The 22,235-nt window shown below is 41.0% G+C and overlaps 1 protein-coding gene across 4 annotated transcripts in view; it reads left to right on the forward strand.

Moving 5' to 3' along the window:
• The window catches only part of LOC126194749 (integrator complex subunit 8), a 164,160-nt gene that overhangs the window by 95,027 nt on the left and 46,898 nt on the right, over positions 1-22,235 (forward strand). For all 4 annotated transcript variants that reach the window (XM_049933020.1, XM_049933019.1, XM_049933022.1 and 1 more), the window contains exons 9-14: positions 6,713-6,846; positions 7,010-7,120; positions 7,203-7,368; positions 12,851-13,102; positions 14,674-14,926; positions 15,723-15,841. In XM_049933020.1, the coding sequence (XP_049788977.1) occupies positions 6,713-6,846; positions 7,010-7,120; positions 7,203-7,368; positions 12,851-13,102; positions 14,674-14,926; positions 15,723-15,841 (1,035 nt within the window). The remainder of the gene's footprint in view (positions 1-6,712; positions 6,847-7,009; positions 7,121-7,202; positions 7,369-12,850; positions 13,103-14,673; positions 14,927-15,722; positions 15,842-22,235) is intronic.

Consider the following 22,235-nt stretch of genomic DNA (forward strand, 5'->3'; position numbering starts at 1 on the left):
TAATCCATGTTTAAGAAATAAATCCTCCAGCTGTATCTGAACTTTTACTTACTGGAGCATGACTGGTTTTGTGACATCATATCACATCTTCAGGCGAATATCTACAAGATAGGAAACATACATTTGACGTTATAAGAGAGAAAATCTCTTTTTCTCTGTACTTCATTTCAGTACCTCCTCATTCGTTACACAGTCTCCCTGTCTGATTAGTCTTCATCTACAGCACCATATTTCAAAAGTTTCTAGTCTATTCTTGTCTGAACTGCTTATGAACCATGTTTCATTTCTGTGCAAGGCTAGAGTCCAGACAGATATCTTCAAAAAAAGACTTCCTAAAACTTAAATTGATGTTAGATGTTAACAATTTCCTGTTTTTCAGAAATGCATTTCTTGCTGTTGTCAGCACACCTTTTATACCCACTCTACTTTAACCATATATGCTATTTTACTGCCCAAGTGGCAAAACACATCTAATATGTTTAGTTTAACATTTCCTAATCTAATTCCCTCAGCATCACCTGATTTAATTCTATTATTCTAAATTGCTTTTGTTTTACTTTTGTCAATGTTCATCTTATAGTCTCTTTTTGAGACGTTGTGCATTCTGTCCAAGTCTTTTGCAGCTCTGACAGAATTACAATGTCATTGGGAAACCACAGAGTGTTTACATCATCTCCCTGAATTCTAAATTCTCTTTCTAAATGTCTCCTTGATTTCCTTCACACCTTGTTCAGTTGACTGATTGAATAGCATTTGGGATTGGCTACAACTGTGTCTCACTCTCCACACTACTACTACTACTTCTCTATCATTTCCTTTGACTCCTATAGTGGCAGTCTGGTGTCCGTAAAAGTTATATACAACCTTTTGCTCCTTGTATTTTATCTCTGCTACCATCAGAATTTGAAAGACAGTAGTCCAGTCAACATTGTCAAAAGCTCTCTCTGAAACTACAAAAGCTATAAACTTAGGTTTGCCTTTCTTCAACTTATCTTATAGGATGAGTTTTAGGACCAGTATTGTCTTGCTTGTTCCTACATTTCTTTAGACACCAGAGTGATCTTTCCCAAGGGTTGGAGCATTATCATGCATAAATCCAAATTAAAAGATAGTTCCCATTCCATACGTACATTGGAACTACTGTTTCAGTCAGGCTGCATTTTTCTTTTAATCATCTAGCAACTATACTGCCCCTTTTGATTATTCGCCAGAACATACTGTGTTCTATTGGCAACAAATTCTTTGGACCAGTTGCTTACCTCAGAAATTATATCATGTCTTAGTTACTAGTTGACAGTGTGGTAGTCTGTCAAACACTTTTCAAAAATCTGGGATGTACACACTATTTGTAAGGTGTTGTCCATAGTAAAAAGTGCATTATTGTACATAGAGGGTTTCTCAAGAAATGCAAATTTGACATATCCTGTAGAATTCTGCATCAAGTTGATGTTATGTGCATCCATTATTTTGCCCTTATATAAATAGGAATGACCCGTGATCTTTTACTACCAAGTGGAACTGTTTATTACATGAGCCATTTTCAATAAAAACAAGCTGAGGAAGTGTCTAGCTGGACTGTCCATTGCTGTAATCATTGATAAAATAATCCCAGTCAAATTTGCTGTGATAAGTTGCTAACACTTAACAACATTCGTGGAATCTGGGTTTTGGAGAGGCCTCAAATTGGCTGCAGCTTCATGGATCTGACAAAAGCTTCTGATACTGTATGGTGAGAAGGCCCAACATTAAAGTTTGTTGATGTAATTTTATGGGGTAGTGATGTGTAAAATATTACTTTAAACAAGTGAAGGTCACTTCGCCTCTCCTACTCAGTTCCATCCCTCATCTCCAAGTTGGTGAATCCCAGGAACCTGAGAAACCCTGTGGAAGATTAGGTATCTAACCTCAGAGGGAAACAGTTTCAGGGCAGACGAGAGCAGGAGAAATGGTCCTCTGAAGAATAGGGGGCTGGGCTATGCGCCAGTAACCCATACCTGGAAAAAAGTCTTACTATGGAAGCTCAAGGAAATGCAGCTGGATGGGTCCTAAGGTAAAGATATGGCCAAATAACAAGGAATAGGAGAACTGGGTCATGGAACATACAGATGTTACACAGAATTGAAGCCATTGGAACTTTCATTGAAATAGCAAAAACATGAGGTAGGTATCACGGCCTTTGCAAGAGGATACCTTCCAGAAACAGCAGTGTTCTATGTACTACAGTGGCCACAATAGTGAACACATGCTTGATGTGGGATTTATAGTCAACCAAAGCACTGAACAACTAGTGATAGGATTTAAAACAATAAGTCCAAGGATATGTTATATGTGAATAAAGGGGAACTTATTTAACTGCAGCCTCTTAAATGCACATGCCCCTTACTGAAGAGAGGACAGCAGGAGAGGAGATCTTCTATGAGGAACAGGAGCGAGCTTATCATCAGTGTCCAAAAAAAGATATAAAAATGTGATAGGAGATATGAATGCTAAGGTAGAGCAGGTGAAGTTCTGCTCCCCTACCGTTGTCCATAAAGAGAGCAATAACAATGGACTCTACCTGATAAATTTTTCAGCATCACTTAACATGACTGTTTCTAGCATGTGGTTCCAGCATAAGACTATACATAACATGACCTGGGTGCCACCAGACAACAATACAAGGTACCAAATTGATCATATATTAGTAGATACCAGCCATGGCTTGATGTACTAGACTGCTGTAGTTTCAGTGGTGCCAAATGGACTCTGACCACTACCTCTTCATAGCAAAAATTACAGAGAGAATTTCAAAAGCATGTAAAGTTAATGGAGAAAGACAAAATAAGTATAATATCTCAGAACTTAAAGACCCAAGGAAGGCTGAACACCTAGCTATTAATTTGCAAAATAGATTGACAGGAATCCTGCAGAACTATATCCATAACATAAATGACCAGTGGAATAAAGTCAGAAATGAAATACAGGCTGCTGCAGAGGAAGTGATTAGTATGGAACAACAAACCATAAGGAATTAATGGTATGACGAAGAGTGTGAGATGACAACAAGAGCAAAGAATGAAACAGATGAAAAGATGAATGCTTCTGGATTACTGTAGAGAAAAAAGGCATGCAGAAAAGCAGATTCTGAAAGCAAAGAAGAGAAGCTTTTTCAAAAGATAGTTGCAGGACACTGAATCATTGAATATCGCTAATGAAAGCTGTAAATTATACAGGAAGTTCACTAACCTCAACCAGAAAGAAAACAATGTAGAGGAAAAAATGATGAGCTAATAGCATCATAGGAAGGGGCGTTACATTGTTGGGCAGAGTAGTTTAAGGAATTATTATACTCAGAGAATGCTCAAGTATGGGAACTAACTGAAAACCAGCTAGAGGAGGAAGAGGAAAATGGGATGCCCTCGATGCAAGAGATTTGGCTAGCAGTAAAGAAAGTAGCCAACATTGAGTCACCTGCCAATGTCAATCTGCCAGCTGAGCTTATTAAGTGTGATGGAGAGCAACTGGTTAGATGCATGCACACCCTGATCTCAGGTATATGGACGCAAAAAGTCATCCCAGACAAATGAAATACTGGAGCGATATGTGATATACATATGAAAGGGAACATCCTAGAATGTACGAACTACGGGCTAATTATATTATTGAACACCACATATAAAATATTATCCTCCCTGCTTTGTACCTGTGTAAAACCTTTTGCAGATAAAGCAGTTGGGAGATACACAGATGAGCAAGAGCAGACAGTGTCACTGTCCGCCACTCCTACCATACTTTCTCTCCACCTCCCCGCCCCAGCCTCCTCCTTACCCCCACCCAGTCGCCACTCCCATCATGTGCTGGTGCTGCTGCTCACAATGTGGTTTAAGCCTTAATGGCCGAAATCTTTAATTGTGTGCATCTTTTTATTGTGCCTATTGCGACTCAGTATCTCCGCTATATGGTGAGTGGCATCTTTCCTTCTCTGGTATTGTTACAGTCCATCCTGGATTTTCCATTGTTTGATTGGCATTCTAATAGCCTTACATGAAGTTACTCTGTTATGATGATCTAGTTGTCAAATGTAAACACTAACCTGTAACTTCAATTTTTATGCATATGTTCCGTAATGCCACACAATAATAATAATAATAATAATAAATAATAATAGTAATAATTTTTGCTTAGAAGTTCTCTGGCTGAGAATTACGAGTGTTTCCTTAATAAACCAGTATTTCTTTAATTCTTGCCCTCTTATATTTATACCCACCGCTGCTCTCAGCTTATTCCTCACTGTCCCGAACACTCTATGATCCTTTGCATTACATTCAATCTTGCTGTTCTATCAATTCCTCCAACATATTTAGCCTTTCTTGTACCTCTCCTCTGCCATTTCCCCACAACATTAAACCATCTTCAAATGTGATTGTTTTCATATTTTCATCTCCTATTTGGGCTGCCACTCACGTGATTATCTCGTCCAGAACGGTGATTACATGTAATAGGCACTGTGCGCTCCCTTACTTCAGTCCATTTTCTGTTCCAAGCAGTCTGTCTTCTCTCCTCTCACTTTTACACAACTCACTTTTTCTTGTTACATTTCCTTTCTTCTTTTCATAGTATGCCTTCCAGTTTGCCTTTCCTGAAAGGTTTCCCACTATCATATGCCTTCTCAATGTCCAGAAACTCTATTACTAAATTCTTACCATATTTTTAGTGTGTCAGGGAAGCCTAGAGAGACAGCAGATCCTTGGTGGCAGATCAGGAAATGCTGGTCAACCGCTCCTGGAATATGAAAGGTAGGAGGGAAATAAAATACCTCCTGCAGACCAAAAAGGCTGGAGAAAAAACTTTGTTAAGAAATCCAGCTACAATAGACATAGGTGGATAAAATTACATTCTTTCAAATACGGAACAAATTGAAAATAATAAATTACTAAAATGTAGTCTGTCAAAACTCATCAGATAACATTGTCAAACATTATAGTAATAGTTTCTGAACCTCTGCTGAACAAATAAATCAATAAATGCCCCTTCTAATGAATTTGATTCTTATCCACTGTTATAAAATTGTGCACAAAATCAGATGCATTCCTCTTCCAACTCTACCAGAGGAACATTATTGTCCCATTGCCACTATCACTGATTCAGTTAAATTAGACACAGTTTTTTATTCTTGAAGATGAATGTCGTTTTGGGCATCCAACAATAGTGAATGCTGAAGGAAACACATTTTGCATTTGGAGAATGATAAAAGTGAGGTGGCCACTGCACCTACTAATGCACTCATAGGGTTGGATCAGTAGCAATTTCTAATGTCTCACATGTATTTGTTAATTTCTGGAAAGTTTATACTGAGAGATTAAAAAAACAATGTAGGTTGTTATTGATATTTTACATCATAATTTATTGGTGTTAAAACATCCAGATATGAAATGACTACAGTGTGTCAGAATCTTACCTGATGACATTTGATCATTGTTATTGTTGTCATTATTATTATTATTATTATTATTACACACGTCACAGGCCTTTCATCAGGCCACATGAAATATTCATGACTACTTGTTCCTGTTCTTCCAGTACTCCTTCATTCGTTCACTAAAGGCTCTCTTCCTTTCTTCTGTCCACTTTGTCCTTTGGGCTTTAGGTACTGTTTTCTCTGACATCACTTCTCACTTGTACACCTTGTGTCTATAGACACCTTTGTCCATGATGTCTGCTGAATCTATCTGAGGTCTTTTCAGATCAGTTTTGACTTGTGTCATTCAGGGTGTAGTGGTCTTGAGTCTCTGGATGTACCTGAGGATTCTGTTGGTGAGTCTGGTCTGTGGGAGTCTGCTTGTGTGTGTATAAAATTTTAGTCGCCTCTTTCTAATGTCCGCTGCAATGGTGGAGAACTTCTCTGTGGTGTCCCTGGAGTGAAGCCTATATCCGGAGTGATGCCTGTAGCCGCCGTCCATGAGTTTTGGCCCAATAATTTTCCTAATGATTTTTCTTTCCTGTGTGAGAATGTTCTCAAGGTCGGCCTTAGTGTGTAATATCAGTGTCTCACTAGCGTATAGCACCTCATGTTTGATAACAGTGTTGTAGTGCCAGAGAACTTCCAAGCAAAACTTTTTCACAGTTAAAGAAACTGAAACGTATGAATTATTATTATTATTATTATTATTATTATTATTATAAACTTTTTAAAGAAATACTATTTTTCTTTTGTGGCATACAGTTGCTTGCACATAGGCTGTAATATTAAGCAGAAAACTATGCCTGAAGACCATGATGTAAGTCCCACAATACATTCGTCATTTAGATAGCAAACATTGGCCGTAAAGGTCAAACATTCTATCAGAAAATTGTGTGTTATCAAATATGGAAAGAGATTATTTTTATGTACTCTTCGTAAGTGCCCAGTTCTTTCATTTTAGGACAGAGTGTCTGTAATTGGTTACTTTGTTTAAAGTATCACAGTGTTCCTCCCTGTAACTCTCTTAACGTGTTGTCTATGCCACCACACAAATTAATTTTGTATATGACTTTGTAATGAAGACAATGTTTGTGGAGTTGTGGTACGCAAGAAAATTGAAATGAATCATGCTTTGCTATATAAAACCACCAAGGTAATGCTTGGTAAACCTATAATCATTTTGGTCTTCACTGTAGGAAATATCAGGAATTATGTTGTAATTAAATTGAATGGTGCTTTCTGAAAGAATAACAATTACTTTTACTCTTGTAGATAAGGGTCGCCTACCAGCTGGAATGGTGGAGCAACAGTTGATCTCCACCTGTGACTCAAAAGAAATTAAAGATCTCATTGTCAGACTTGGAGGAATGAAACCCATCCGACCACTCTGGAAGATAAATCCAAAGGTAAAAATGTTGTATATTGCAGTAAGAGTTGTTGTGTTGTATTCTCATTTCCTCAGTGTTTCTTCTCCCAAATGCGTATTTGATACTTTGCTGTGGGTAATGTTGGTTTTTTTTTTTTTTTTTTTTTTTTTTTTTTTTTTTTTTTTTTCTCTTCTGTCTGCAGTGGGATCTGCCTATTCCACTCAAGAACATCGTCTCTATCCTTCCTAGAGGGTCACTGCAGGACTTCTCTTACATACTTATGGCAAAAGCCAGAGAACTTGTTGCACAGAAGGTTCTTAGCCTTAAAATTTTATAATATTTTCTACTATTTTTGATAATATCTCCCAGTAAACATGTGTAACTAAATTTTGCAGGATTATGCACAAGCGATTGAACTATTGGGCAAAGTGGAGCAAGAGACGAAAAGCAATGGGTCAGTTTCTAACAACATTATGAACAAAGTCACAAAGCTTATTTCATGGGAGATATTGCTTGTGCAGATTATTCAGTTCTTTGTAGACTGGCCACAAAGTTTAATTGGTGAGTTTGTTTTAAGAATTTCAACATTATTCAGCCAAATAGTTTTAAGAAGGAAACCGTGCTTAGATGATCTATATTATAAAAGTACATAATAGTTTAAAGAGTCGAGTTCATTTGTAACACCTTTGGTCATGTTGTAAAGCTTTACAGTATGCATGTGTTGATGGTTAATGGGTTTCCTTCTTGCCAAGCTATGTGCTAAATATATTATTGGTCACTTGGATGCACTAGTATTCTCTTTGACATCTGTCTTTTGGCCTTTTCTGAATCAGTGGGCAGCATGCTTAGACATTTTTCTTCTGGTAATTGGTTGAGTTCACATCACCCAACAAGCAGAGCTGCAGTGTGTGAATTGAGTTCTTAGTATTGCTTGTAAAACTGATATACTTTGTTAATTTTGTTGCTTTCCATTTATCATAAGGGCTACTAATGTCCGTACAGTTGCTTTTATTTCTGAAGTTCATTCAAACAGTGCACTACATGCATATTCACGTGGGAATGATTCAGGGCGACATTGCTCAAAAAGTAGGAGAACTCTGTACACTGATGCTTCCAGGACTTACGATAACTCATATTTAAGTTACAGCATTTACATTTAAACAGTACAATAGGTTCTTCACATTGTTTTTGTGAACCCCTGCCTCAGATCTACATGCAGCAGGTTTGTGATTTTAGCCTTCCTTCTTTTTGTGTGTCAAGACGGTATAAATTGTAGAATTTAACCTCCAGACAATAAACGTTTTTCTAAGATATAGAGGGATACAGTCTCTCAGCTTTTCTCAGCATGATTGATAAATTGAGTGCTTCCTGGTGTTCTGCCATATTGTTGTTTTCAATTTATGCACACTATTTCATTGACGAACCCAGCTGTGTTCATCAGGTCGGAGTCCAGGCAGTGAGTAAACACAACAGCAAAACGTGCAGTACCTGAAAAAGATGACGTGGTTGATCATTGATGTACACCATCTCATTAAAATTATCCAGACGTTTCTATGCAATGCAGAGTTGGTCACTAAATTTAACAAGAGGCAGACCTGCCATTATAAGAGGAGACAGGTAGTGTTGTGGTGTCAATAGAAAAACAGTAATAGCAGAATGGGTTGGTCAGGAGAGCTCAGTGACTTCAAACGTGAGCTAGTCATTGAATGCCACCTGAGTAACAAATTCATCGAGGACATTTCAAACCTTCTGAAGCTGCCCAAGTTGATTGTTGGTGGTGTGATTGTGAAATGGATGCAAAGGAGCAACCACAGCTACACCAAGACCTGACAGACCTCATATAGCCTCATATAGTGACGGACAGGGGCAGTCCAGCATTGTGGAAGGCAGTTCTAAAAACTGCAGGAAATCGGTAGAAGGAATCATTCTTGAGTTCCAAAAGTCTGCCAGCAGTCCAGCTAGCACCATGATTGATTGTAAGGAATTAAAACAAATTGGGATACAGTGATCAAGTGGCTGCTCATAAGCCACACATTTCCATAGTTAGTCCTATGTGACACTTGGGGTGGAGTAAAGAGTGATGCTGTGTGAAGCCTGGGGTGGAGTAAAGAGTGATGTCACAGGACAGTGGATGACTGGAAGTAAGTGATTTGTAGTGACAAATCACTCTATACCCTGTGGCATGCTGATGGAAGAATTTGGGCTTGGTGAATGCCTGGAGAACATTACCTGCTGTCATTTATAGTACCGGCAGTGAAATACGGAAGAGGCTGTGTTGTAGTATGTGACTTTTTTGTTGTTAGGATGTGGTTCCCTTATTGTGCTTAAAAATACTAAATTTGGAATGATATGAGCACATTTTACAGCATTTGTGTACTACATACAGTAAAGGAACAGTTCAGAGATGAGATTGTTTGTATCAGCATAACAATGCTCTATGGCATAAAGCAGCATCTGTGTGACAGTGGTTTTTGGACAGATAACATTCCTGGAATTGACTGGCATGCCAAGGGTCCCAAACTGAACCAAATGGAACATTTTGGGATTAATTAGAATGTTATGTTCAACATCACTCATTACCGTCTCTGGTTTTGGCTCGTGAGGAAGAATGGGCTGTCATTCCTTTACAGTAATTTAGACACCTCATTCAGACTGCTCCCAATAGAGTTCAAACGGTCATAAAGATGAAGGATGGACACACCCCATATTAATGTCAAGTAATAGATGTCCAGATACTTTTGATTAGATAGTGAATTGTGCGTAAAATGCAAACAACAACTCAGCAGAACACCCAGGAGCACACCATTAACTGAGGGATGCTTTCATCATGTAATGTACTTCACATAGTTTTGACTACCTACTGCTCGTGTATTTATACCCTTATCCATCCTCCCAGGTTGTCTACTGATATTATGATTAGAATCATACTGGTAAATATTCAGCATAGAGTGCTCACACTCCACCCTCTCACCTTTCCTGATCCAGTAATATCATTACAGGCAACATTTAAAATCCCTGCATTGGAGAAAAAACACAGATCCGTGCCTTTTGAGTGTTCATTTGAGCTATTTAATATTATATTCTGTTTTTTCTTTTGTCTTTTACCCATTGCTACATGGGGTTAGCATTGTAATTATTGGATTTGGCATTATTAATGTTAGAGGGTGGCTGGATGCCCTGCCTGTTGCCAGTTATTTAGTCTTATATTAAATTTTAAAAAATCTTCACACAGAGACAGGCTCAAAAGTAATGAGTGATTTCCAGGGAAAGTGGAAACAGACATGTTTATCTAATGATGCAGTCTAATGGTTGTTCAAAGTGATGCTCATAGGAAAATCTAAACAGGTAAATAGGGCAAGATGGCTGGACACGATGACCTTCACATGAATAGACTTGTTGGAAACCATGATCACTCGCCAAAGATACTGTTGGTGAATTAATAATAATAATAATGATGATCACAAAAAACTATACTTACTGGACCATTGTATATCAACAGTCATATACAATAAGCCAAAATAACTGGGGGCTTTCATCATGTGGGACAACAGTCCCCCTCACATGGACCATCATCATCAATGTCATTTGCCATTAGTAAGTAAGACAATACAAATATATTTGGAACTTAATGTACGCATTGAGGCTCAAGTCTGTCAATTGGAAATTTTACACTACCACTTTTCCTTTCTTTACCAGCCAAACAATGGTTGTGATAATTTGTTATACCACCATTATTTGAACCATCTACCCGCAAGTTTATCACAAGTGTGCATTAGTGCATTGGCTATAGATGTTTTAAAACAAAAAGTGAAAAAGTTGCACAGAATTATGATACACATTTTTATGGGCTACAGTTACCTGTAATGGTCCTAACACTCTGAATCAGTTTGTTGCCTGTTGTCATGCTTACTTGATAAGCACACGCTACAAGTACTGGAGCTACGCTCAACAATTGGCCACACTAGTGTTTTTTATGCAGCTGTCAGGTGCATTGCACTTTCCCAGAATCCTCCCAATACATGTAATTGTCCCATTCAGCTTCCCAACACTGATTTTGTATGCTCATCCCATTTCATACTGCTTCTTAGTATTACCCCCAAATACTTACATGATAACACGTGCTCAAGATGTTCACGCTAGTCTCATAATTGGATAGTGTTATGTTCTTTCTACTTGCTATGGGCATTGGTTTTTATATCTCCTCATCTGTCTTAAGTCTTTCTGCATTTCCATATGATTATCCAATTATGATACCTTCCTGTAGACAACCGCATTATCAGCAAACAAATTTATGGTATTATTGATCCCATCTGATAAATAATTTATACATGTTGAGGTTTTTCATTTCTGTAGAACATTCGCAGTCCTGTATAATGTATTGGATTCTAATGGTCAAAAGATTCATCAAGCCAGTCACATGTTTCCAAAGAAGATATTCCATAGGATTGATAATGTGGTACAGTGTCTAATACCTTATGGAAATATGGGAAGACAGAACCTACCAGTTCACCTCCATTTATTGTTTGCAAGATTCTGTCTATGTGTAGAACAAACTCTGTTTTACACTTGTGATTTTTTCCTGAATCCATGCTGATTCATTGAAGATAAAATCATAATTGCAGAATGAAAATTTCACTCTGCGGTGAAGTGTGTACGGATATGAAACCTGGTAATTAAAACTGTGTGCCATATAAGACACAGACGTGGGATCTGTGCTCTTTGCAAGTGATGTCCTAAGCTCTAGTGGTGATTTGGCACCCGATTTTATTCTGCGAGGAAGTTTAAACATCATAATTGTTAGAGTTTGGAATACGATCTAGAATCCTGCTACTGACAAGAGGTTGATGATATTGGTACACAATTCTGTATACTCAATCTTTTAAATTTTTTTGTAACTCTTTTTCCAGTCAATCAGGACTATTTGCTACATGAGACATTCCCTATAAATATGAGTTAGGAAATGAGCTAATTCCTCAGCAATTTCTATGTATAATCTAACTGGAATTTTGTCAGGGTTAGATGCCTCTTTCACTTTAAATAGTGTTAACTGTTTTTCAGTACTGGTAGTACTCAAACATTGATTTGTAACATTCTCATACATAAATACAATTTCAAATATGGAATTTAAAGTTTCTGTTTTCTGTCTGCTACCTTCAGTTTCTACACCATAAAGATGCATGAGAAGTTGAATAGGACGTTTCAACCCCTTCATTGACTTTATGCATGACCTGAACATCATAGAATTACCATGACAATTGATGTACAGTATGCTTTACGTTTGCCTGTCTTCTTAATGCTCGAGTTGCTATTAGGTTTTTTCTACCAGTTTACCTGCTTTCTTGAAGACCTTTTTGCCTTTAGTGACCAACATTTCTGTAACAGCACCATTGTTGCTAATCTGTCTCTAATCAGTGAGCTTTTTAAAAATATTGAAACTGTGTGTAAGCAGGGCGTCTAAAATGTTTTTTTCACTTGTTGTTGTTGGAATAGTTGTTTGAGGCATGACTGCAGAACCCAAAGAGTTACTAGAGGTAGCATTACCCTGCAGACAGTTGTTTCTGAGAGGCATATCTCAGTGGAGACAGTTACTGGAAGTGCGGTACCAAAAGCAGCAGCCAATGAAACCAATCATTCAATTGGGTTGTTTCTCCATGTTGCCTCTCAGGCAATGTGAAGTGGCTCAGCGCTCTGATAAATGGCTTTTTACTTTGAAGGGGAAACCAGTACCAATTTTTAACTCCTATTTTGAGATATTAAAATTATACACTGATAACAGAGATGAAATTCGCTTCTGAGCACAATGCCAAATTTTACATTGTGTCTGCCTTTCAATGTTGTATTCTTGTTGTGATAAAGGACATCTGATTTCCAACTCACAAATCATGCATGTAATTACTTTAAAGTACTGTTATCTGTTTTGTTGTTATTTCATCTATCAATTGAGTGACGTGTCTGGAATACCATTGCACACTTAAAATTATCGTGTCATATATGTTACATGATCCCTAAATTGTGTCGTCATGTATCATTATTTTTGTTACAGGAACAGAACAGTTGATAGCAGGATGTAAACAGTGTTTGGCTGCAATACAGTCTGGAGAATCTGTGGTACCGCGTGTTGAGGTCCAGGAACAATGTATGCTCTGTCTCTTGAATCTGGGACAATGGGACTACCTTGTGGCTTCAGATAAAAGGTGGACACATTTTGAACTTCCTCAGGCACTTGCTGCTGCATGCCAAGATGTCATTAAGTACAAGGGCACTAAGAAAGTGTGCAAGGATGCTTGGGACATAGGTAAGTATCTCTTATATTTAGTGTTGAAAAAATAACTACATGAAACAGTAATCTGAAGGATGACAGGTCTTCAAAACTGAATGCATTTTCTTTGCTGAAGAGACAGAAATTAATGCAAGAAATAAGGAGTAAGTGATTGATAACTTAGAAGGTCTATCTAGATGCTACATGAAAATACCTAGCTAGTAGAAGTCTGAGATATTTTTATTCCTACTTGAATCTGCTAACCATCTGCTTTACAGAAAAATGTTATTGAAAAACTGCTGATATGTTTTCTGTAAATGCAAATTTTCATACTGACTCATACATACATTCATTGTAGAACTATATTCTCTAATGTTTCTTTTGGCAATAAGAATGTGGATATCAGAATGTGGTAAATATTGCCTGTACAGTTGGTATTGAAGGTTTTTGCCAGCCAGTCATATGAATTGTATCCATCACCCTTTCCTAAATGTGCCATTGGATGGTGTCATTTAGAACAACAGACCCACCAGGTATGCACCAGGACTTTTTGCCTTTACTGCATGCAGTACTCATTCATAGCCTTGTGTAACTAACTCTGTTAGCTAATGAGTGAGACGGTGGTGTTTCGTGATGTAGAAGTCACACTATTGGTGTGACTGCTGATATTCTTCATCTCAGAACACCGTTGACACTGGTTGAAGAACCACTGTACACTTTACGTGAGGCTGTTTAGCTTGTGGACCTGCCAAAGAGCATCCAGGTGGGCACAGGCACAGTGCAGGCAGGCACGACCAAATGGCTGATACACGAGTACTCTTGCAGCTGAGCCATAACGTACACAATCGTAGTCCTCCGGTTGAGCTCAGGTGGCCAGGGGTGGCCGAGCAGGTCGCATATGTGCAGAAGGCGTGCAGTCGTGTCTTCTGGTGGGATGCCTACACCACCAGCATCTGCCTACAGGCGAGCTAAAGGGCACTCGCAGACACCTTCAGGTGATGGGGCAGCTTTGGAATAGCCTGCTTTACATTCTTGTGTATTGCCAGCACTAGCATATTACTTACCAATAATATTTATAGCTGAAATGATACATAGTCAAAATTTGCTCAATAAATAATGTTCTATAGTTACTAGTGATTTTTGTGTGCCATACTGGGATCACGTGCTGTCAGAACGTGACACCCCCTCACATTTATTGTTCACATATTGAAGTCACAATGCTGCGGGTGGGAATGATTTATCAGATTGATTATATGTTGACTGTAACTCTTTGCACTCAAAATAAAATCATAAATGTATGTACATTTATGTGTTAATTTCCTGCTGTGAAGAACGAATAAAGGAAACCCCAAAAAGTCGTCATTATTCTTTTGCCAACAACACAGCACTTCCTTACAGAGGTGAGTGATAGTCTTCCATTCACGCCTTATGTTCTATGCAGGTTGTGTTATTTTAATAATTACAGTGTACCTAATAGTGCAGATAAAGAAAGAGAAAGTTGTGAAGCCATGGAACAAGTCCTCTAGTATCCAATAGAATTAGTTACCCAATGATTTATTAAATGACTGATTATTCACTTTAGAAAAATATTCTGTTTCTTTAATCAGTTCTTCCTGTGTTTGGGCCAAGTACTCAGCAAAAGCGATCTAGTTCGGGTGCATCTGTCCACCGTGATTCGCCGACAATGGGTAGTGGATACACACGTGCAAGTTTGCATCAACTGCTCATGCGTCTGCGTGAACCTACTGTCCTTTCAGTGGCATTATCTTTGTTGGCACGACTCCATAATGTGCTCAAAGACGACAATCACCAAGAACTGTCATGTGAGCATGTCGGTCTCTGGCCTGCTGTTGTAAGCAAGTAAGTACGAAATGAGTTAGGGTTTGTTGCCTTTGCACTTTAATGTAGGGCTGTGTCACTTGTTCAGTCATACTTGCTTAGCAGTCATCATATAAATGTATGTGTTTGGTTTCTGACTTTTGTTCCAGAATGTGTGTGTGTGTGTGTGTGTGTGTGTGTGTTGTATATAACTGAATGTTCTCATAATACATTTTTCAGATTGTGAACTTCAGCGAAACCATCTTCATTGCTGCAGCAGTAATAGTGTTTGCGTGCAGGTTTCATGTTTTGTTTCGAACTATGCATTAGCAGAGGTTCTCATTCCACTATACATTAAAAGTTCATGGTATACATGAACTTTATGTGAAATAATATAAGTGATAATTTTAATGAAAAGTGTTATCTTCATAGTGTATTTCATCTTCTACATAATTCCAGAACAATGCAGTGCAGTATTACTTTATAATATGGTAACAAGCATGCAAGTAACGCGTGTATTACCAGGATTTAGCATTTATATTTAGGAGTCTGAAAGACATTTCTAGTTTCTACAGTCTCTCTTTCACTGTAGCATATCTAATAAAGTCAAATGATTGAATAATTAAATCTCTGTTTGAATAAATTGATTATGAAGGGAAAATGTGCAGAGGAAAGGATGGGCCATGCAAATGAAAGAAAAATATTTAGCTAACTTATATTTCCCTCTGTGTTTTATAAGTCGGTAAAAGTATAACAATTCTTCAGCATCTGGAACAGAATACTTCTCATGAGTTCAGTACAAGTACAAATGTTAATGCCATTGTATGTTATGTTTCAGTTCAAATTCATACCACTCCAAAGGGGTTGCAGAAATGCTTTCTCAGCTGCTGCTACAGGGACTTAAATATCACCCTAACAATGTGTCTTGGCTCAAGTTAATTGCTGATCTCTGTTTTGGTTAGTAGTCTACTTTTATTATTATCTTGAGTTTTTTTGCATGTTATGAAACATTTGGATAAAGATCTATTTAGTTCACCTTGGATTTCTGGATATGGTTACTTAGTACTTACACATTTCTGTTTCTGTTTTTTTGTTTCATTTGAAATTTTAAACCACAAAAGTCAGCTTGAAGTTTGTTCTGTGCTCTTCATTATATTTAACATGGCATTGGTTATTTTGCTGAATGGTATTAAATTTGATGGCAGAGCTGTTAAGCCCGTAACTTGAATTTGGGCAGAGTGGTTTCAAATTGCTGTTCAGTCTTTCAGATTTAGATTTTTATAAGTCACTTATAATTAATGCGAAGGAAAGCACAGCGGGGCCCACGGAATGGCCTGTGAACAACACAAACGGGAGAGGACGGACACAAACAAGGAAGGACAACTGAGCAAGACCGTACAAACCTCAACCAGCAAGAAACCATGGAGCCACAAGAAAACCTCACGAATCAAACACATCCACTAATAAACGGAAGAAAGTAACGTAAATACACTGTCTGAGGCGAGATGTTAATAGACGCACGCAAAGATTAGACTGACTGACTGCGCGAGAGGCAGGTGCTTAAGTATGTTATCGAGGATGCTGCTATTGGCCACTGGGACCGCATGTTCCACCTTGGCGCCCTCACATTAAACATGGGCCAGGAAGTGCGCGCCACCACGGCTTATGGTACGGTGGTGCCGAGATCTCTAGGGGTGTTCAACATCCATGCCGTCTGGTGCGGATCCAAAATCCACGGGGCACTGTACCATATCCCTCCCCCCTGAAACTTGTGTGTAGGGGTGGAAACGCCCCGGACGGTGCCAATGTGGGCAGCAGTGGGAAGAAGAGCCGGACTCATCAATCACCATTGGCGGGGAGGAAGCGACGCCCAAGGTATCCATGACGGCTGACCTAGAGTCCAAGGCGGGGGATGGAGCTGCCGATCCAATCGGGGATGGGGACGGGGAGGGCCAGCGGCAGGGCCGCGGGGAGACGGAAACCGGGGGCAGCGGCGGCGACTCGAGGACCACGCCCGTACCCGAAGGAGGTAGGAGAGGAGGAGGTGGCAGCACAGATTCTGTGGAGGCACGCAGGCGGAGCTGGTTATGATGGCAGCGCTCCAACTCCTTCAACGTCTGCACAGACATCACCCACCGCCCATGGGCTGCGACGACTGTGGCGGGCATCCAACCTGCCTTGTGCCCGTTCTCGCGGGCCCACACGGCCGCAGCAGGGGTGTAACGCTGAGAGGGCCAGGAGTGGGGGCGGGAGGGGGATGGCATCAGCAAATGGAGCAGGGTCCGCATCTGTCGCCCATGAAGGAGCTCCTCCAGACTACATACGTCAATTGGCGTAGTGCAATAGGCGCTCAAAAACAGTGTCAGGGCCGACGTGGTGGGAGATGTGTTGACCGCCTTCAACTGTTGTTTAAAAGTGCAGACAAGCCTCTCCGCTGCACCATTGGACGAAGGGTGGAAAGGTGGGCTACGGATATGTTTGATACCATTGGCCTGACAGAAATTGTGGAAGGAGGACGTCATGAAGTGGTGGCCATTGTCGGAGACCAATGTGTGTGGCAGGCTCTCAATGGTGAGAACCTGGTCCAGGGCCGTGAGTGTATCCTCCGTGGTGGTGGATACCATGCGGACGACATATGGGTATTTGGAGTAGGTATCAACGATAAGTAACCACATAGACCCCAAAAACGGGCCTGAAAAATTGATATGGATGTGATCCCAGGGCCGGTGAGGCACAGGCCAGGGTGCAAATGACCGAGGGGGGCTTGCCTGGTGACACGCACACACAGGGCACCCACGGACCAGGCGGTCAAGATCGCCATCAATGCTGGGGCAATACACATACCGACGAGCTGAAACTTTCATACGGGGCAAAACCCAGAAACCACAGTGTAACAAACTGAACACCCGAAGTCGCAATTCGGGAGGGATGACCACCTGATGGGCATCTGACTCCGTGGCCAACAGAAGTACATCATCAACCACAGATAGCCTGTGGGACAGGTGGCACCAGGGGCTGAAATCGGACTGCACCCGATGAGTAATATAGGAGGGCCACCCATGGACCCCTTAGCAGAGAACCTGCTGCAAGATAGGGTCGCGGCAGGTAGCCATGGCAATGTGAGCGGCCATAAGAGGCAGACCGTCCAGCGCATCCCAGCGGGCGGAATCAATGTGAAAGCGGAGGACGCCCTGTTGGTCAAAGGCAGGATCGGGACCTAGTGGGAGACGTGACAAAGCGTCCACATTAGCATGGTGGGCGGTGGGCTTATACCTGATCGTGTAAGTGTAATTTCGTAAAAATAACACCCAGCACTAGAGAACGTTGAACCATTTGCACTGGAAAGTGAGAGTGGGGTCCGAAAAGCGTAACCAAGGGTGTAAGGCCCATCAGGAGGGTGAACTTTGCCCCAAAGAGATAGGTGTGAAATTTTTGGACAGCAAACACGATTGCCTGGGCCTCCTTTTCAATCTGGGAGTAGTTCCTTTGTACTGGGGTCAACGTCTTAGATGCATAAGTGATGGGCTGTTCAGAGCCATCGGCATTCCGATGTGCGAGGATGGCACCAATTCCGTATGGCAACACGTCAGCCGCCACGACCAAGGGGCAGTCTGGAAAGAAGGGAGTAAGGCAAGGGGCGGACTTCTGCACTGCCTTTAAATGGAGAAAAGCCTGGTCACAGGCAGGAGTCCAATCAAAAGTACCGCTTTGTTACCCAAGTGATTGAGGGGTTGAGCAACAGAGGCAGCCTGGGGCTAGAACCTTAAGTAATAAGTAACCTTGCCCAAAAACACCTGGAGTTCAGATAAGTCCTTGGAACAAGGAAGGGCCTCAATGGCCGCGACATTGCAACCTGAAGGGCGAATGCCATCCTCGCTAAGCCAGTGGCCTAAGTATTCCACTTCCAGTTAAAAGAAACACTTGTCCAGACGACAGTGTAAACCTGCAGATTGCAGAGCATGAAATAAGGTGCTGAGGTTTTGCAAATGTTCCTGGCGGGAACACCAGGTGACCAAGATGTCATCCAGATAATTCACGCAGGCAGGGATAGGCTGTGTAAGCTGCTCCAGGAACCGCTGGAAAATGGCCGGCGCTGAAGAGACAACAAAGGGAAGATGCTTGTACTTGTATAACCCGAAAGGCGTGTTGATAACCATGATGTTCTGGGACTCGTCACCCAAGGGTAACTGGTGGTGTGCCATAGCCAGGTTCATCTTGGAAAAGTACTCGCCCCTGGCACGCTTAGCGAGAAGGTCTTCCTGTCAGGGAATGGGGTAAGCGTCAATGAAGGACTGAGCATTGACAGTGGTGACAAAGTCCCCACACAGCCGAAGGGACCCATTGGGTTTCCGTATGACCACCAATGGTGTTGCCCAGGCACTGTATCTCACAGGCTCCAGAACGCCAGCAGCCTGGAGCCGATCAAGTTCCTGCTTCACTGCTAGCCATAAGGCCATGGGCCCAAAAAAAGCAAGGCTGCGCACCCAGCTGAAGTGTGATGTGCGCCTGAAAATCGGAAGCACAGCCGAGATCTGCAGCAAACAACAATGCAAAATCGGAGTACAGATCGTCCAAGTCCTGTAAAGAAACTGTCGTGGAAATGACCTTAACTTCATCGGAAATTGAAAAGCCAAACAGTTGAAATGCATCCAGGCCAAAAATATTCGAAGCCAACGGATGGTCGACGACAAATAGGGTAAGGAGCCGGGGAACACGTTTGTACGTCACCTGGATAACGAACTGCCCACAAAGGGGAATGGAACCGTCTCCATAGGTGACCAAACGCTGAGAGGGAAATGGCAACTCATGAGAGCCCAGGTGGTTATAAGTCGCCATATTAATCAGCGACTGTGGCCCAGTGAAAACTGACATCCTCAATGAAAAGGCAGAGTGTGAGGAAAAGCTTCCACACTGATGGGTCATCCTGTGGGACTACAGATTGCAGAGCATGGACGGAATCTTGAGGCCCAGTAGGGGTAGGACTGGAGCGAGTCGAACGACTATGACGAACTGATCAGATGTGTCCCTCCTTGTTACATAGCGTGCACGTTTTCCAGCGGTGGGGACAATCAGTTCAAGAATGTGCGATAAAGCACTGTGGGCTAGATGGAAGTGGGCCGTGCGACCCGCGCAGAGGGATGACCGGAGGCGCCAATGCCATAGAGATGTCGGACAAAGAGGAGTCAAGATGGCACTGGCCTCTGTCGGCAGGACCACGTTGACGTCACGAGGGCGGAACCCGCCAAGACACATCGATCACCGCCACTTGCGGCTGCGCCATAAGATGCTAATTAGCTGCCTCATCAATTTCAAAGGAGTGTGCAATGCGGAGAATCTCTTCCAAGGAGGGGTTATCGAGTTTCAACGCTGCAGTGCGGACCTCAGGATCAGGAACCAGCTGAACCACCACATTCCGGATCATGGAGTCCACATACAAAGCCTTACACTGCCAAAATCATATCGACGGCTGAGACCCTGCAAGTCCGTGACTGGAATGGTCGCGGGGTTGCCGTGAAGGAAAGCGCAACGGGACCCACGGAGCAGCCCACGAACAATACAAATGGGAGAGGAAGGACACAAACAACGTAGGACAACCGAGCGAGACCTTACGAAACACAACACGCAAGAAACAACGGAGTTGCAAGAAAACCCTCACGAATCAACCACGTCCACTCGTACATGGAACAAAGTAACGTAAATACGCTGTCTGAGGCGAGATGTCAATAGACGTGCGCAAAGATTATTCTGACTGACTGAGCAAGAGGCAGGTGCTTAAACACATTATTGGCGACACCGCTATTGACCGCTAGGACCATGTGTTCCACCGTGGCGTCCTCACATTAAACGTGAGCCAGGAGGCGCATGCTGCCACGGCTTATGGTGCGATGGTGCAGAGACCTTTAGGGGTCATCGACGTCCATACCGTCTGGCACGGATTCAAAATCTGCGGGGCGCGGTATCAGACCAGCCTTACCCAGACTAGGTTTACAGGTGTGTGCCACAAAGGCACCCAGTAGAGAGCTGACTGAGAATAATTTGTATAGTCTACAATTGCTGAGATGGTTACAGATGAAGAAATTGTAATGATGCAGAGGAAACTAGAAACTAGTATTCCTTCATTTATTGATCCTTTTTACACATTTCAGTGAGTCAGTCTGCTTGTACTACATTGCAAATCAACCTTGTAACTATTTAATCCAGTGGTCTTTATCTGAACCAAGTTTCTGATGTTGGGTAATGCTGAAAACTATAAAAATGGTTAATAAATGAATGAATACTGGTTTCTAGTTTTCTCTGCATTACAATTCCTTCACCTGTGACCAGTTCAGCAAATTGCAGATTACACAAATCAATCTAGGTTTGTCCTGTCATCAGTGACCTCGTCAGTGATGTGATGTTAAGTTTGAATCTCCCATCCATTTTTAAATATTGTAAAGTTGGTTAGTTTTATATACTGAAAAACTGGAAATTTTTGGTAGTGGATAAAAAATTGCATAAATGCTAAGATTTAATGTGGCATTTGGAATTTGTGATGTATTATCTGGAAAAATATCAGGAAACTATCTTTTGGTTTGTGGAAAAGAGTACATAGATCATACACAGCCTAGAATAATAGAAACGTACAGTAGACAATCAAGAAATTTTTTTATTTGTGTGTCCCTAAACAGTGGACTCAGTTATATAAATCTCTCCATGGTCTGGTTCTTCTCAGGCAAATTGTCTTGAGCAAACTGTACCTTAGAAACATATATGTAGATCAAACCATCTTTATAGGCAGTGCTTTGTCCAGTACTTGATTAGGTTGATGATGACTCTTATCACATATCATTGTTATCTCATGGAAACAGGTTCTGTCACAGTAATGTATTTGTATGAAACATAATCATGTTACTGTCGAACAGTTATCTAGATGTTAACTTTTTGTTAAGAAGAATAGGTACGTGTTTCAGAATAACGATAGGAAATTGAACAAAAAATCAAAATAAATTTGAGCACTCAAAAATAAAATGGGCTCTTCGTTTTATAGATAATTTATATATTGTCCAATAAAGCCTTTCGCATGCGAGAGAGAGAGAGAGAGAGAGAGAGAGAGAGAGAGAGAGAGAGAGATAAGGTTGAATACACTTTGCAAATATTGCCGGAAGTTGCCAAAGATTGCTGATGCTAATGACAGCTGCATGAGTGGCTCTTGTAAGCAGCCACGCAGATCTCACATACCTGCATTCCCGTGCACATAATCTGCGAATATGCGGTGTGTGAATGCTCAGTGCACTTCTCTTAACACCAGAGATGGGTGAAATTTATGTGAACAATCAATAATGGGTACTGATAAAAATTATTATTTATTATT

Source organism: Schistocerca nitens, chromosome 7, assembly GCF_023898315.1.
Source record: "Schistocerca nitens isolate TAMUIC-IGC-003100 chromosome 7, iqSchNite1.1, whole genome shotgun sequence".
NCBI classification, from domain to species: Eukaryota; Metazoa; Arthropoda; class Insecta; order Orthoptera; family Acrididae; genus Schistocerca; species Schistocerca nitens.